Here is a 15,805-nt window from a genome sequence, read left to right on the forward strand (position 1 = left end):
TGGCACAGAGCTGCACATGCAACGCAAAGGAAGCTTTGACAAACACCACCCCGTGAACAGTAATGATGAGTAATGTGGTCATAGATGCAAAAGCTAGGGCCTAACTCCCATGGGCCTCCTGCACCTGGGTTGCTTTGACAAGAGGATGTTCTTGTCTAATGAGGAAGATGAGGCTCACTACCCCTCCCGTCTCTTCTCATTAGATTCACGGGGAACACGCAGCCACAGACGGTGGTGCTTACTGCAAAGGTAAGAATACTCAATATGGGGCAAGAGTGTATGCAAGTTTTATACCATCTATCTTCAGGCGCCCTTCTTAAAAACATGCTATTCAATTAAAAATGTATGTATTTCGCCTTAACCGGTTTGGCTCAGTGGATAGAGCGTCGGCCTGCGGACTCAAGGGTCCCAGGTTCGATTCCAGTCAAGGGCATGTACCTTGGTTGCGGGCACATCCCCAGTAGGAGGTGTGCAGGAGGCAGCTGATCGATGTTTCTCTCTCATCGATGTTTCTAGCTCTCTATCCCTCTCCCTCCCTCTCTGTAAAAAATCAATAAAATATTTTTTAAAAATGTATGTATTTTACGATCTCCCTTGGAAAAAATAGTCACTTTATTAAGCTAATAAATAAGACTGTCACAGAAGAATTGAAGGTGAAATAAACAGTTCAAGATGACCAAGATCCTTCCAGCATCAGGGTGAGGGCCCTGAAGTCCAAGCTGATAGAAATGAAACACACAACCACCCACCTTCTCTTCAAACCACTCCCACTTTTAAAAAGGTCTTTAAGAACTGGGTTCAAAACTGTATCGCCCTAAGAAAATTCAGATGTAAGAAGTACCTTTCTTGAGGGAGGAACACCGATAACCCTCCAGAAATGCAGGCAGCAAATCTAAACTAAAGTAACTATTTACGCTCGGAGGGTCCATGGGACAAACAGTCTGAAATAGTAGCACCTCCCCCTGTTATCTTTTGACAGACAGACTCCAGTGTTTAAGTCAACACCTGCAACATAAAACCAGGTGCCTTTCAGGTAACTGCTTGATCTAAGTATTAAATGTGGCTTCTAAACTACCTGGGGGACAAAATCAATGCCCTCAGTGATGTTTCAAGGTCATGGTGGTGGTAGTCATGGGAAGCTACCTGGAGAGTCGGGGTTACTGGTATGTAACCCTTTCAGAATATGCTGAACACTCGGAATCTCTGAGCCACAAAAACAGCAGACCTTCACGAAGTATTCCACACAAGCTCAGGGAGTTAGGTCACAGTTGCCCACACACAGCCACACCATGGAACCTCCTAGAACTCCTGTCCGGATGATCTGGGCGGAGGTCAGGGGAGATGAGCACCGGCCAGTTGCAGCTCCTGAAGCTGCCCAGTCAGCACCAGCACAGTCCCCGCTGGCCCCATTCGGGAGGCTGGGCTCTGTACCCGCCTCTGCATTGGGTGTGACACACTCTATTCTATGAAGTCCTTACAACAACCCCATGAAGTAGCTGGCGCTTGTGATGAACTCCACCTAACAAGTGAGAAATCTGTCCTGACTCACAGGCCTTGGAAGGTGGTGTTTGCAGGCCTCGGGCGCTCACCTGCCTGACTCCACCACCCCCACTGGGGTTGCAGAGACCGGCTTCGGATGGGGTTCATTGCCGTGCTGGAGTGAGCTGGCCCCCGTGAGCTCAACCTGGGTCAGTCTTCCCTACTGGACACAGATGCTTCTGGAAGCAACGGGAACTGTCCCCAAACCCCCACCTACCAACCTCTGGAACCTAGACCAGTTTCAGCAAACCACGTCCCCTGCACACCCACCCAGACACCTCAAGTTAGGACTGGCTCCAGCTCCCTGCTGCAGCCAGGACACCCTGGCCACAGGGCTCCAAGTACAGGACGTGGTGGATGATGGGGGGCAGGGGCGTCAAGATGTAATGAGATGCTTCTGCTTCTACGATATAGACGAGCAGCAGCAGGATTCTGGTGATGGAAACACTTTTTTTTTTTTTAATTTGAGAGAGAGAGGAAGGGAGAGGGGGAGAGAGACAGAAACATGGATGAGAGAGACACATAGATCGGCTGCCTCCTGCACGCCCCCTACTGGGGACTGAGCCAGCAATCCAGGCACGTGCACTGACTGGGAATCAAACTCAGGACACCTCTCGGTCCATGGGATGATGCCCAATCCACTGAGCAACACCAGCTGGGCAGAAACACATTCTATGTGGTCAGTTCCAGCTCACCAGACACTAAAAAAGCTCAAAAACTGAACCCATTAAATGGAGCAAACAATATCTATTTACCAGTAAAAGGAACCCAAATCCTCGTCTGCCTTCCCAACGTTGGGGCTTTCTGCTTTCTACCTGGAGAAACATGGGTTACCCAAAGCAATGCCTTCCAGGGTCTGTGCATTAAGCTCTATGGGTTTTGAGCATCGAACAGTTAAATTATATGGAAAGGGTCTTACATCGGCCCTTGAAGAGCACAGAGCTTTTCCGCCCGAAGTATTCATCCAACTGCAGTGGGAAGAGCGCGGAGGAGGCGCCCCTGTGGCTGACCTTTGACCTCTCGAGAACTCTGAAGCATGGTGTTCTGCAACTTGGCCATGCCACCCTCGTCGCCAGCGCCCACACACCCACCGGAGCGCTGCCCCGTGAGTAGGAAGCTGGCGAGTGGAGGACTGATTCAGGCCCTCTAGGTCCCCTGCTGGCCCTCCTCTAACCCAACCCCTCAACCTTCTCTAACTGTGGGGAACCCAACGGGAAAGAAAGCTCGCCATTCACCTCGCAACCTATTAATCAACGGACGCTGGAAACAAATAGAGCCATTGCTAGCCCCGGCCTCTCTGCCGGCCTCCTCTTCAATGCTCCCCTATTGCTCTCCCTTTCTGCAGAAGAAAAATGGGGCCAGAAAGCGCCTTTGCGAGCCCAGCACAATAAAACAAAAGCAGCACAGAGGAGCATTTGTCAGCCTGTCCCCTCCCCCGGGGGGATGGGGAAGGTCTCGGGGGTCTTAGGTTACCAGCCCTCCCTGGCTCTGAAATCGACATCAGGAGGGGACACTGTTCACTCTGGGTTTATGGCTCATCTCCAATGCACTTTTCAGATGCCACTTACTATGGCTGCACCGAGGCCAATGGCGACTAGCAACATGTTAATAGGTGTCACACGTCACCGGAGCCATGGGGTGCTGGGAGCGCTGGAGAAGAGGAGGGGCTGGGGCTGAGCCAGGGGCAGCTTCTTACTCATCAACAACCCCTTGATGACTCAAGCAATCCTATTCTTTTTTTTTCTCAGACGATGTGCCAGAGGGTAGGAATGGTCAGCAAAGGTAAGCCTCCTACCTCAACAACCCATTACCCCCCAAAATTAGCAACCACTGCAGCTGCTCGAACCACCTCAAGGAGACACACAGAGCAACCTGGGCCCAGGCCTGTGCACACAGTCCCACCCCAACGTATCAGGTGAGCATCTGGCTGCTGTACTCTGCAAATCTCCTCCACACACAGAGGGAAGGGTGGCAGGCACACTTCCACCCTGGGCCAAACGGGTTTCTTTCATCCTTTTACCCTCTCTCGGAGTCACAGCTATCAGAAGCCCAGCCAGCGAGGACCCATCTAGGGCAGCGCCCAGGGTTCACTCCCAGGAGGACAAAGCTCCTCTCGGAGGCCTCGCCCCCAGCTAATGGCGCTTTGTTCCCTGGACAAGACTTCTATTGATAGCTACAGCACTGCGGGTTGAAAATAATAAATAAAAAGGAGAAGGCTTCACAGGGTTCGAGGTTTGCTTGGAGAAATGAGGTAGTTAAGAGAAAGGAGATCTGCAGTGAGATGCAGACAAGAAGCACCCCCGTCCCCCACCCCTGCAGCCTCAGCACCCAGCGGACAGCCCCTGGCCCAGCTGCGAAGGAATCATGGAACCACAAGGCTGCCAAGTCACAGGTCTGTGACCCCGGGAGCCTGACACTCCGGGGTACTGCTTATGTGTTTTGTACATTATCAATGGCGGGCTCCTCCCCCTTCCCCAGTCAAATCCATTTAGACAGCAAGAAGGGGAAGAGAGAAGATGCTCCCTGCCAACTACAAAATTCTGCCGACTCACAGTTTCTCAGGCACTCACACGGGCATTAAAATTCTTCCTGCAGGGAAATGACTGAGCGGGGCCGGCAGGGAGAGAATAAATGTGCAGACAATTTTCATCCAAATTCTCACACACACATGCATATACATAGAACTAACTCAAACCATCCTAAGCCCTTGGCCTTTTTCTTTTTTCCTTTTGCCCCTTCTATAACGTAACAACCTAGCTAGTAACACACCACACTGTCAAGCACTAAGGGTCTAGGGGCCCAAATTCAGCTCTTCTTAATAACCTTTTCTTAATCCCCAAAAAGGAGGAAGGGAGAGGTGGGTTGGGTCAGGGGGTGGGGGGGGGGGGGGTGGGGGAGCACGCAGGGAACATTTATTTTAACCTGGAGAATAAAGATGTGCTCCAGCTGCCTGGCTTTGTGAACGCAGAGGCCAAGGCCCAGCCCAGCAAAGCTGTGCTTTCACACAAGCTCTTGAACAATTACTTCTAGTTAAGTTCATTAAACATAATTTATTTCCACTCATTCTCACTTATTTCCCAATAAAAAGAAAGCATCCTATTGTAACCCCCCCCCCCCCCCCCCCCCCCCTTGAAAGCACTTGTAAGCTGACAGTCTTGGCCGGCTGGTCCAGGCTCGCGCCTGACCAGTGAGTCCCAGTGTTTGCTTCCTGCTGGGCTCCCTCCAGGAGCAAGCCAGGGCATCCCAGGCATCCCTGGCAGGCGTCGGGGAGGGGGTGTGGCAGCACCACGGGGATCCCTGGCTGTCCTCACCCTCCACCAGGTCTCAGAGATGCAGAGCCAGCCACTTGGCCCCTAAGAAACTGCCCAGGAATCTGCAATCTTCACCTTCCCGCAAGATATGTCTCTCCTACTTGGGAATGAAATGATTAGTGTTAACATAATCAACCTTGTGAAATGTCCTAATATGCAGAGAAGATGTGGGAATTGGGTACGAGGGCCTGGCTGTTTCAAAGCAGTGCCAGGGATAAAGCTAACCTCTTCCAAACGAAGAAGTCCAAAAGGCTCAACTTGAAAACTTTAAAAAAAAAATAATGAATTCCAGGCCACTCGCCCCTCCCCACCCCCCCAAAAAAACCCCAACACAACAAACCCAAAATCTACAGAATCCTAAACTAATGGAAAGGAAATCACCAATTTTGATTAGGAATAAATTGTAAGTACATAATGGTTATTACATCCTGGGGATTTTGAGAAAGAAGCAGTGAACAAAACCCGATCCCACCTCTCTAATTTATTTACAACGAACAGCTGTGTAAAAAATGTCTTCAGTTTTTCACAGTCACCCTGGACCTAACTTCCCGATCTAAACCTCTGCATCTGAAAGCCATGCCTGCTACACGGCGTCTGGTAAAAGCTCCAGCAACAGTGGTTTCCTGGAGAGAGCAGGTAGATTTCTCCCCAGGAAAGAGCATGTGGCCCAAGAGCCAGGAACTCTGGATTCCGCAGGCATTCAGCACAGACTTGAAAGGCAGACAGAGCAAAGGCGAGCTGCATTGTTCTCTCCACTTTGTCCCGTCAGTGTCCCCAACATGGGCATCCTTCAACGGACACCCACAGCCCCCATACAGGACACACGTGAGAAGGACCCAGAGCCGCCATGGGGCGAGGAGGACTGACGCACGGCTGCTGCTCCCTCTGATCGCAAGCTGGCCGGCTGGAAGTTTAAGGTAACAAGGGAAGGAATGACCCAGGCAAAGTTCAGTTTTTAAAAAAATCCTCCGATGTGTGCGGAAGTATATATGCGATCAGGAGGGCAGGGCAAGATTTCATCACGTCCCAAATATGACAGAAGGAAAGAATTCCACTACAGAGCGCAGCCGGGCCCCCCTACCAGCCCCAAACCACAAAGGGGAGGCTTCCCGAAGAATGCAAGGTTGCAGGCTCTGTTGCTTCCAGAAAAGGCCGATGCAGCGGCCTGATGTGACCATACAAAGATCCTAGTAACTGTATCACTGGAGTCGAGAGTTTACCCTTTGAAAGGAGCTCCCCTCCTCTAAGATATCGAGAATGGAGACTTAACCATCACCGAAGCAGCGGGACCAGGATTGAGTAACCCAAGTACTTTGAGTCCAGGAAAGATCTGGAACCTTTCGGCAGTCTTGGAAACAGGGAACTGTGCTGGGTGGGAAATTTGCACCAACACAACGGATCCATTTGCAGTGCCAGCCTGCAGTCTCCTCCCCAGAGCTCTCAATCCTACACTGAACTAGAAACTTACATGCAACCAGAAAGGAACACCAAGACTACGTCTGTCATTCCTTCATGCGGGACTGGAGAACTGATCTACCTCTTTGTATTTTGATACCGCATACAGGGCTCATGATTTTGAAAACATAAGGACTCTTAGAATCTGTGGTCTACTTCATTCCTTCTTCCCCAGGATATTGGATCTAAGAGCCGATCAGCCACTGCACATGTTTCTGTGTTTGGCCATGCAACAACAACAAACATAACGAAAGCAATGATGAAGATAATGAAGGAACCACCTCCAAATTCCAGAGAACGAATGCCCTTAGAGCTCATGGGGAAGGGTCTGGCCCATCAGTTCAGCCGAGTGCAGCGACTCCTAAACCCACGGCTGATACTGAAAAGGCCGCCTTCCTAACCAGCGGCGTGAGCACGGTGGGCGGCCACCGGCCTCGTGCTCAGGTTCCCAAAGCACATTTCATATTAAGTTTAGAAAATACAAATGCCACGAGCAAGACTGTAGCCTACAAGGCCAGCATTCAAATCTGGAGATGGAAGAGAAATACAACTAAAGACAGAGCCACAGAAAGTCAGCATTAAATATGAAACCAAAATACACAGTTTACACAAGCGCTGCTACTGTAAAAACCTTACTGCGAAAGAAAGAAAGAGAGAGAGAAAAGAAAAGAAAAGAAAAGAAAAGAAAAGAAAAGAAAAGAAAAGAAAAGAAAAGGAAAGAAAAGAAAAGGAAAGGAAAGGAAAGGAAAAATGTTCGAGCTTTGAGAAAGTACGGTCCTCTATGAGGCAGTATCCTTTTTCCTTCTCTTTCTGCCAATGGAGCCCACCCTAGTGAGTGAAGGAAAAAAATAAAACACCACATTTGTTTGTTACAAGAAACCCCAAGCCCACCACCCTTTTCCAGATTCCAGCTCACGCGCACTTGCACTTGGGGAGCGGGACCTGCAAGCTACAGAACTGTTCGGGACTGGGATGAAAGTCAAGCTTTCTCTCCACCCCATCTTTTTTTAACCCTTTCACCCCCTCCCCCCAAAACTGCCATGAAAAGTACATCACAAAAGGGCACAGCTTGAATTGACCATTTATTCTCATTTTGTTTTTTCTTTCCCAACATCTGAATTTAAAAAAAAAAAAAAAAAAGCACAGAGGTTTAATGGTCACGACCATAAGTAAGGACACGGACACACATGCACACACACACACACACACACACACGCACACACACACACCACTACTCACCCAGCAATTCAAATTGAGGTGCCAACTGCCCAACTGCTGGAAGAGAGAGAGCCCGGAGGCCACTGTGCCTCCCTTCCCACTCAAATATTCCATTCCCACTAAAATCGCATCCCTAGGGTACATAATAGCTTTGGTTTTCTTTCTCTCCACCTCACAAAAAACTTTCTCTGTACCTTCGAGATGGGACTGGGCCAGCTTTTTTTCTCTCTCCTCCCTTACTGCTTTTCTCACTTTTCTTCTTCCTCCCAGCTTCCCCTCCCTTTACTCCTTTCACTTAAAGAGCTGAAGAAAAAAGAAGAAGAAGAAAACATCTTAAAAGATGGAGATGGCTCCAGATTTCTGTCCTGGCATACTCCAGATGCTCAGGGTTCTCATTCACATTGTCTATCATCATTTTGTTAATTCTTCCCCCTCCGCGTACATCTCTCAAAAGCCAAATCAAAACAAAAATAAAAACAAAACAAACAGCAACCTAATAACCAACTCACTTGGCTGCAGATTATATTACTTTAAAGGGCTTTTCATTTAAAAACTCCTTCTAGTTTCTGATCTGTACCACTGCAAAATCCATGAAGGAAGGGGGAAGGCCCCTTTTCCCAGCCAGCTCAGGGCGCCTAAGCCGAACCCCCTCCCTCACCCGTTACCTTGGGCAGCAGGGGCAGGGCCACCGCTAAGAGTAGCTAAGAAATTACGGTCGGCCATGAGGGAGAATGATCAACACGAGGCGGGAGGCAGGCACTTTATCTGCGACATTGTCAAATCCCTCACAACAAATTTCTTAGGGAGAGGGCTGCGATGGGAGAGGGGGAGGGAGGAGAAAAGTATATTTTCTTGTCAGCGTGACACGGGAGTGACACTTGGTAGGGCCTTGCCCTGCCGCACGCACACACACCCCGTCTTTTGCTTCTAGAGTAAGAGACTGTGCCTGAGTGTCCCGATCCTGGAGTCGAAACACTAACTTGCTTTCTGACTATTGAGTTTTATGAGCTTTGCCCAGAATGAGAGAGAGAGAGAGAGAGAGAGAGAGAGAGAGAGAGAGCTAGTCCCTGAACCCCACGAACCCGACTTACTTTTCCTGGGGCTCTCATAGGATCCAGGGCCGGGTGCATTTGTGTGGGTTTAAGCTAATTGGAGTTGAGAGACTCAGACATCACAGCCTGAAATGGTCCAATTTTACTCGAAGGAGGGGAGGGTGGGAGGGTGGCGGCTCCAGGAGGGGTTAAAGCCAGAAGAAAGTTGCAGAGGACCAAACTCGCCCAGAATGCCTTTCCAGGCCCCAGCGTTAAATCACTGCACCCTCTCACCCTCTTCAGAAGCACACACACAATCCCATTTGCATGCAGGTAAGAAACCCCCCTGCTGCCCCTCGGCCGGGCATCCTGAACTGTGTCGCTGGAAGCAAGACCAGTGGCAAAGGTTTGTTTTTTTCTGGCGGCAGGACAGCTAACAGAGGAGGAGATGGTTTTAATTTATCAACCCCACGGTCCAGATGTTTATCTCCAAACCCACCACAGGACTGTTGCCATGGCGTTGGTCTTTAAGCAATCTGTTAATACACCGGACAAGTTAATAACCTCATCCCGCCCCCCCCCAAAAAAAACAAACCAAAAACACAAGGGCTGGACAGGCTTAAACACAACAAAAAAGTGAGACTTCTTCGTTTTCTTCTTTCTAAAAATTCTACTCCGTGGCCCCGTGTTCTGGACTTCTCCGGCCTCTGTGTAAGTGTCAGGCAGCAATCTTTAAGGCCCTTAATACCAAAACAAAACCCTGCTATTTCCCTTTACATGGCGACAACAAAAGCAACGAGCCTCCGTTTGACAAGTAAAAAGCCCCAACCACACAGCCCCCTAATTGCTCCCCTCCCTCTATTCACGGGGACCACCACACTCGGCCAGCTGCCTTTGTCACACATGCAATTTCTTAAGTAAACTGCGAGTTCCCTCCCCACTGATGGACAGCTCCCAACCACTCAGCAACAATAACTTATAAAGTGCAGCCAACAGGATGCGCAACTTGGGCTCGGAATTTATTTTCTGGCCGTCTCCAAAGGCAAGGAGCATGAAAACAGCAAGATGAGGCAACGCATTCCAGACAGACCTCGTCCTCTTCCTCCTTCACCAGAACGGGGGAAATCTCGTGAATTTCTTCAAATTAACTCCTCCTACGACCCTGCTTCCGGATGTCTGCTGTCCCGTGGCTCCAGCCCCAGCCAGACCCCGGCACGCACATGCTTAGAACATTTCCATAAGAAAATCAGAAGGTGATCCAATGCTGTAAAGTTCTGTGGGATTTTAAAACAAACAAACAAAAACTTTCCCAAATCAGAGAGAGAGAGGGCGAGAGAGAGCGAGAGAGAGAGCTTCCTTCCCTTTCAGCATGAAACTACGATCGTGTGGAGAAGAAATAAAGGCAACAGGATATCCCTTAACATCCAAGGGTCCTCACCCACATCATCAGCAAAACTTTGTTTTGTTTTAAATAAGTTTGAGATGGGAGGAAGGGGGAATGGATGAAAATATATGAAAAGTAGAAAAAAATCGTCACTTTATGAAAATATTTGGGGATGGAGAGGGAGGAGGGAGGGCAGGAGGGTGGAGCGTCTGTGGCTGTGACTCGGTGGGCGAAAAGAAACGAAACCCCCTCCCCAAACACTCATTTCCGAGTTTACCAAGGATAATAAAGCAGGGTCCTGTAGTCACAGGCTAAAAGTTTGGAATGAAAAAGTAGTGTCATTTCTTTTTTCGTTGTTTTTGTTTTTTTTTTAAAGGGGAGTTTACAAAAAAAAAGAAAAAAAAATACCTACTCCGTTGGGCAGCTTGCCAGGCAAAGGGGCATCAATCTTCAAGTTACTGCAAAGTGACAGCAAACCTCGAGAGCATGCAAGGGCTTGAGACTAGCGGGCCCGGCCGGGCAGGCGCGGGGATACGGCGCCCCGGCCACCGCGCCCGCCCGCCCGCCCCGCGAGGGGCCGCTTACCATCTAGAGCGGGATGCGGAGCTGTCCTTCGCGCCGCCGGCCTGCGGGCATGCTGCCCGGCGCCCCGATGGCCGCCCGCCCGGGCCCGCGCCGGCCGCAGGCTCCACTGGAGGGCAGCACCCGCCCTGCAGCCGCCGCCGCGCAGGGGAGCCGCGCACACCAGCAGCGCCGCCAGACAGGATGCTCACGCACAGTCCCATTCACAGAATTATCTCGCTTGATAGGGAAGGGCACAATAATGGGCTCTCCCCCGGTTCCACAACAACCCACCCCCCCAAAAAAGGGAGGGGGTGGTAAAAAAAAAAAAAGGGCAGGGCTTTCTTACTCTTTTTTTTTTCTCTTTCACCCTCCAACCCAGCATTCAATCAAAAGAACAAAGACTGATATTTTGTTTGCCGACTTGGCAAACATAAAGGCAATTTCAATAGTCCACAGAAGTTCACCTAAGTTGGTGAAAGTAGTGGCTTGCGGCTCTCCAGCGAAGTTAAGCTTTAACAGCTATCCGATGCCATTCGGAGACAGAAGAGGGGAAAACTGGCTGAATTTAGATAAAGTTAGAGGACCACTTCACTCCTAAGTTTTTTTTTCTTGTTTTGTTTTTTTGCCGGCTGAAAAGTCCCTCGAAATTCTTGACAACATCCAGATCTTAATTATCTTGCTGAATTCTTTTTTTTTTTGGAGGGGTGGGGGGAGGGAATACAAACGCCAAAACAGATCATTCAAAACACCAAAAATGTAAAAGAATTCAGAACAATTTACTGTATAACATTTTTCATGACTAACTTAAAAAAAAAAAAACCTACCGAAACTTGTGGATGTGTTCCTTTAAAAGCAAATGGTCCTAACACATATTAAACCACCGCTGCGCGTCTTCTAAGCATAGTAGGAAAAAATGACTATTGATCTTCAAATAGCGATAATTGAAAAGATCAAAAAGATTAAACAAAATCAAGAATGTGCTGACTTACCATGCTATGCTTTTTTTGTTGCAACTTTGTAGAAATTTCACTCAAAGAAACTGCATCAGAGGTGTCAAATTTTTTAGCGGACTGTGATCGTATTATTTCCGCAGCCCTGCCTTCCAATGCTTCAGAACTTTTTTCCCTTTCTCTTTTTTGTTTGTGGTACCTAGCTTTTTGCTAGAGACTTTAAAAGCCTTCAGCTCAGCAAACCAGCACAAATTATCTTGCCACCTTGCGCAGCTCTGATGCTTTGGCCGCTAACTTTGGAAGGCCCTTTACTACTGCATCAAAATTAGCATTGTCAAAGCAGTTAATGAATATTAATATTGTATTTGTCATTGGAGCCAGCCCGTTGCTGAACTCCGAGTCATCCATCAGGGACAAGATTAAGAACACAATTATTTCTGACTGACAGGGACCAAATCTGCTAGAATTTTTTTTTTTTAAACAATTCGGGGGGAAAAAAACCCCACAATATCATCATCTTAAGGTGTCTCCCAAGAGACTGGGAGCCAGATTAATACGCTTTTAATGAAGTAGAGATCATTATGTATGAAGGGGAAAAAAAAAAGATGTACTATTCAAGCTATTTAGTTATGGTGGCGGTTAGAAATTTTTTTTAAAAAAAATGCAGACGGCATATCTTTTTCGACAGCTGTCCAGATTTTATTCATACTCTTCTAAAGAAAACGACTTTTTTTTCCCCCCTGAAATCTTTTCCTTTTTTAAAAAAAGAACAGAGAACGAGCTATTCGTCCCATCTGGGATAATTTTCCATCTTCACTTTTACTGTAGCAGCTCCGGAAAGACAGCACGGTAAATAATTCCTACACAAATTTGACAAGAAACACCTTCATCAGCTCGGCTCCTTCCACCTCTATTCCCCAGATTCCAAGCACTGTCTCTCTCGCTTTATTCAGGATGAACCATTACATTTACAGAAACTCCTAAGTTCCCTTTAACAGTGACATCTTCCCGGAATAAACACGCAGGAAACAACAACACAACACACCGAGAAAGCCTGCCCGCAAGCAAACACACCAGCACCCGAATTGCCATTACGGAGAGAATAGCCATTATGATCCCGAGAAAGCAAGGCTATCTGATTTATGGTTCCACAAAGTTGAAATGGAAGTTTTGTCAGAAATTAAACTAACAGAACCAGCCCAGTAGCAGAAAACGTCTTACAAGATTATTAAAACGCAAAACTCTCTCTCCAAAATAGGCAAACGACTAACTAAAAGGAATTAGGTGTAAAAACTTGCAGCTTACCTGGCATAACCAACTTATCTGAATTCACCGACATCATTTCAACATCTATATCTTTATGTCATGCAAAGTGATATCACGTATGACCATCTTATACATATACACACACAGATCTATACGGCGATTTCTTAGACGTTTTAGAAATAGCGTGCTTCGTGGGCTTGCTCCATATAAATTGTCTTCGAGATGATATTTCCACCCCCCTTTTCGTATTTTAAATGTGGTAAAAAGGGGAGAACTAAAAGGGATAAAATGACAGATGTGATGGTTAATCTACCCAATGAATCGTGGGGGTCTAGGTAAAGCCGTAATGGCCACTGAGCTAATCTACAACACCCACTGACCACCCCACTGGCCTTCTAATACCATTATCAACCCTCAGATGAACATTCTAAATTAGAGTTTTGTTCGAAAAGGGTGTGAATCTGACCTTCGATGCTGGGAAGCCGGTGCTGTACATACAGATGGGAAAGTTCTTATAAAAAAATTATTTTAAAGGTTTCTACTTTCTCGCAATTTGTATCTTTGAACTCTGCATCTTTACAACCTTCCCTTTGCACCAAAAAAAAAAAAAAAGTCCTCTCCCAAAATCCCCTCCTGCAACAGCCACTGATGTCACCTCTACCACACACCCCACAATATTTATGCTTATCCCGTAAGAAGAACCTCCACCAAACCATTGAACACAAAGAAAAAAATTTCAACATACATACAAATATTCCCCTTTGGCCTAACTTTTACTCTCTCTTTCAATTTACCAGTGCCTTTAACTATTGGCTCTTTATGTCCAACAAACCTTTGGAATATATCATAATATGTATCCTATCATAAACCTGGGGAGACTTGAGACAAAATTTTGCAAGGGAGTGATGATAGAGTTCCACAGAGAATCTCATTTGTTTGCATGCACGTCAAGTGATGCTATGAAGAAGGAAAGAAATTTGGGGCTAAGATTTCTCTTGAAGAGCTCTCTCTTTTTTTTTTAGGTGGATCAAAATGGACTTGTATCAAATTATGATTGCCTAAGTGTTATTCACTTAAAGAGATATTCCCAATGCCACATTAAAAAAAAAAAAGCATAACCCCCTATGATGTAAGCACACTTTCAAAGCTCCCTTTAAAAACTACAGATTCTGCACCATTTTCCCACACATCCTCCCATAAAACCTGCAGCGGTCCTTATGCAGATTTCCGCCTTTATTTCAGAAAGGCGTGTGCATGTGTCTCCCCCGGCACATGTCACATGCTTATGTATACCAAACGCACATATGTGCACAAACACACATGCGTGTGTATCCAACAGAAGGTTTTGCAAGCATAGACTAAACTGGCTTCCAAATAGCCTGCGATGTCTAAATTAAGGACCCCCTTGCTTTATCAATCCTCGGCGTCCTCGCTCCTGGCTAGAGCCTATCTTTCCAGGGTCACGGGCAGATCCGCAATCTGCATCCTTGTGCACTCTGTGCCGGAGTTGTTAATAGGCAGCTTTCTCTGCCTCTCTCTCTCTCGGCTTCCCCAGCATGACCGCATCAGCACTAGTATCAAATTAACTCTCCGACTTTGAAACTTATTGATCTGCTATTAAGACACCAGTGAACTTGATGAAATGAGTGCTGTAGGTGCAGTCACGACTTCAAAGTCTAGCACAGCCACATAAAGCAAGCGCCTTTGATCCTAACTCCGATCTACTGAGGGTTTAAAGCCCAGCTCTCCCTAAGCTGCCCTTCACTCTCATGTCTGATGTCTTACCAACTAGTGACTTGATAATGTTAATAATGCAAATTTTACAAATGATTTTTACAATGGCAAAATTAATTGTGTGAATTGATGCTTCTTTCAGTGGGGGTTTCTGAACTTCTCTCCCGGTAACGGAACCACTGGGGCTAGTGTGATGATGGCTGAGGAGGGACACGGGGCCCAGGTAAATCTGGACGACGTTTTAGCGTCTTCTTTCACCTTTGCATTTTGTACTTAAAACTAAAACAATTAACTAGACAATCTGCTAATCATCTTAGAAACGTATATTCTATAATTCTCGTTTCCCAGTACGTATCTGCTGTGGAACAGAAGTCACCTCCATTTTACATGAGGTTTCTTTTTACATGAGGTTTCTATGTTTCTATCACTAGTACAATATCCTTATTTTTGAGCAGGATTTTTTCTCGATAGTTATCGCAAACCCACAGGAAAGATGTATGTAGGGTTTCAGACCATCGGTCACTTTTTTTTTTAAAATTAGGAATGATCTGAAATGGTATATAGTCAAGAATCAGAATGTACTACGCAGATTCTGCGACGTGCAAAATTTCAATATTGATATTCCCTTTCAATCAGGCTAAACAAAACTTGTCATCCAATAATATTCTATCACCAAGGAATATGACTTTAAGCATACCTTTACAAATACCTTCAGTAGATGTTTTGAGTCATTGATATTAAAAGATTTCAAATTCTCTCTAAGAAGAAAGGTAAATAAGGTTTGGACTTAAATAATGTGAAAGGTCATTGTATCCAAGGTTTAAAAAATAATCTTCTATGTAACCAGAACAGCAAAACTGAAACAGAACTGCCTCTTGATACTCCAATAAAAAATCAATATCTGAGAACAAATCATTTGCCAAGAGGTTTATTCTCCGTATGTTGATTTTGGACAGAAGAATGTCAGTAGTTCAGAGCAAAATGCACTCCACTAACAGAAGCCTTATGCATCGCTTTTGATATTTATAGTATGTTATGTAATGTCTGCATTATTGCTGCTTTAAATCCATTTATTATATTAAGGAGTCACAATGGACATATTTTCCCCATCCCTAGTGCCAGGACTGGACCCCCTAAAATGACAATACGTAATGGAAATTTAAAAGGGTTGTAATTTTAAAGCTTGCTTCATTGTAGTGTGTGTGTGCGCGTGTGCGTGCGCGTGCGCGCGTGTGTGATCTAATTAGTTTGTTTTCCAATTTGACTCCGATCGTAGAATTTAGGTAGCAGTACCTTGGCATTAGTGTTTTCCCTCCTCCCACCCACCCCCCTCCCCAATGTTGATACTCACTT

General features: G+C 46.6%; 1 protein-coding gene across 31 annotated transcripts in view; it reads right to left on the minus strand.

The window, feature by feature from the left end:
• Positions 1-15,805, minus strand: part of TCF7L2 (transcription factor 7 like 2) — a 197,494-nt gene that overhangs the window by 30,571 nt on the left and 151,118 nt on the right. The window contains exon 1 of one of the 31 annotated variants that reach the window (XM_070432269.1): positions 7,545-8,064. The exons of the other annotated variants lie outside the window; for them this stretch is intronic. Within the exon in view, the coding sequence (XP_070288370.1) occupies positions 7,545-7,667 (123 nt within the window). The 5' untranslated portion in view covers positions 7,668-8,064. Of the gene's footprint in view, positions 1-7,544; positions 8,065-15,805 lie in introns of those variants that run through there. 31 annotated transcript variants of the gene reach the window in all.

Source organism: Myotis yumanensis, unplaced genomic scaffold (assembly GCF_028538775.1).
Source record: "Myotis yumanensis isolate MYYU_CA2020_CCGP unplaced genomic scaffold, mMyoYum1.0.hap1 SCAF_13, whole genome shotgun sequence".
NCBI classification, from domain to species: Eukaryota; Metazoa; Chordata; class Mammalia; order Chiroptera; family Vespertilionidae; genus Myotis; species Myotis yumanensis.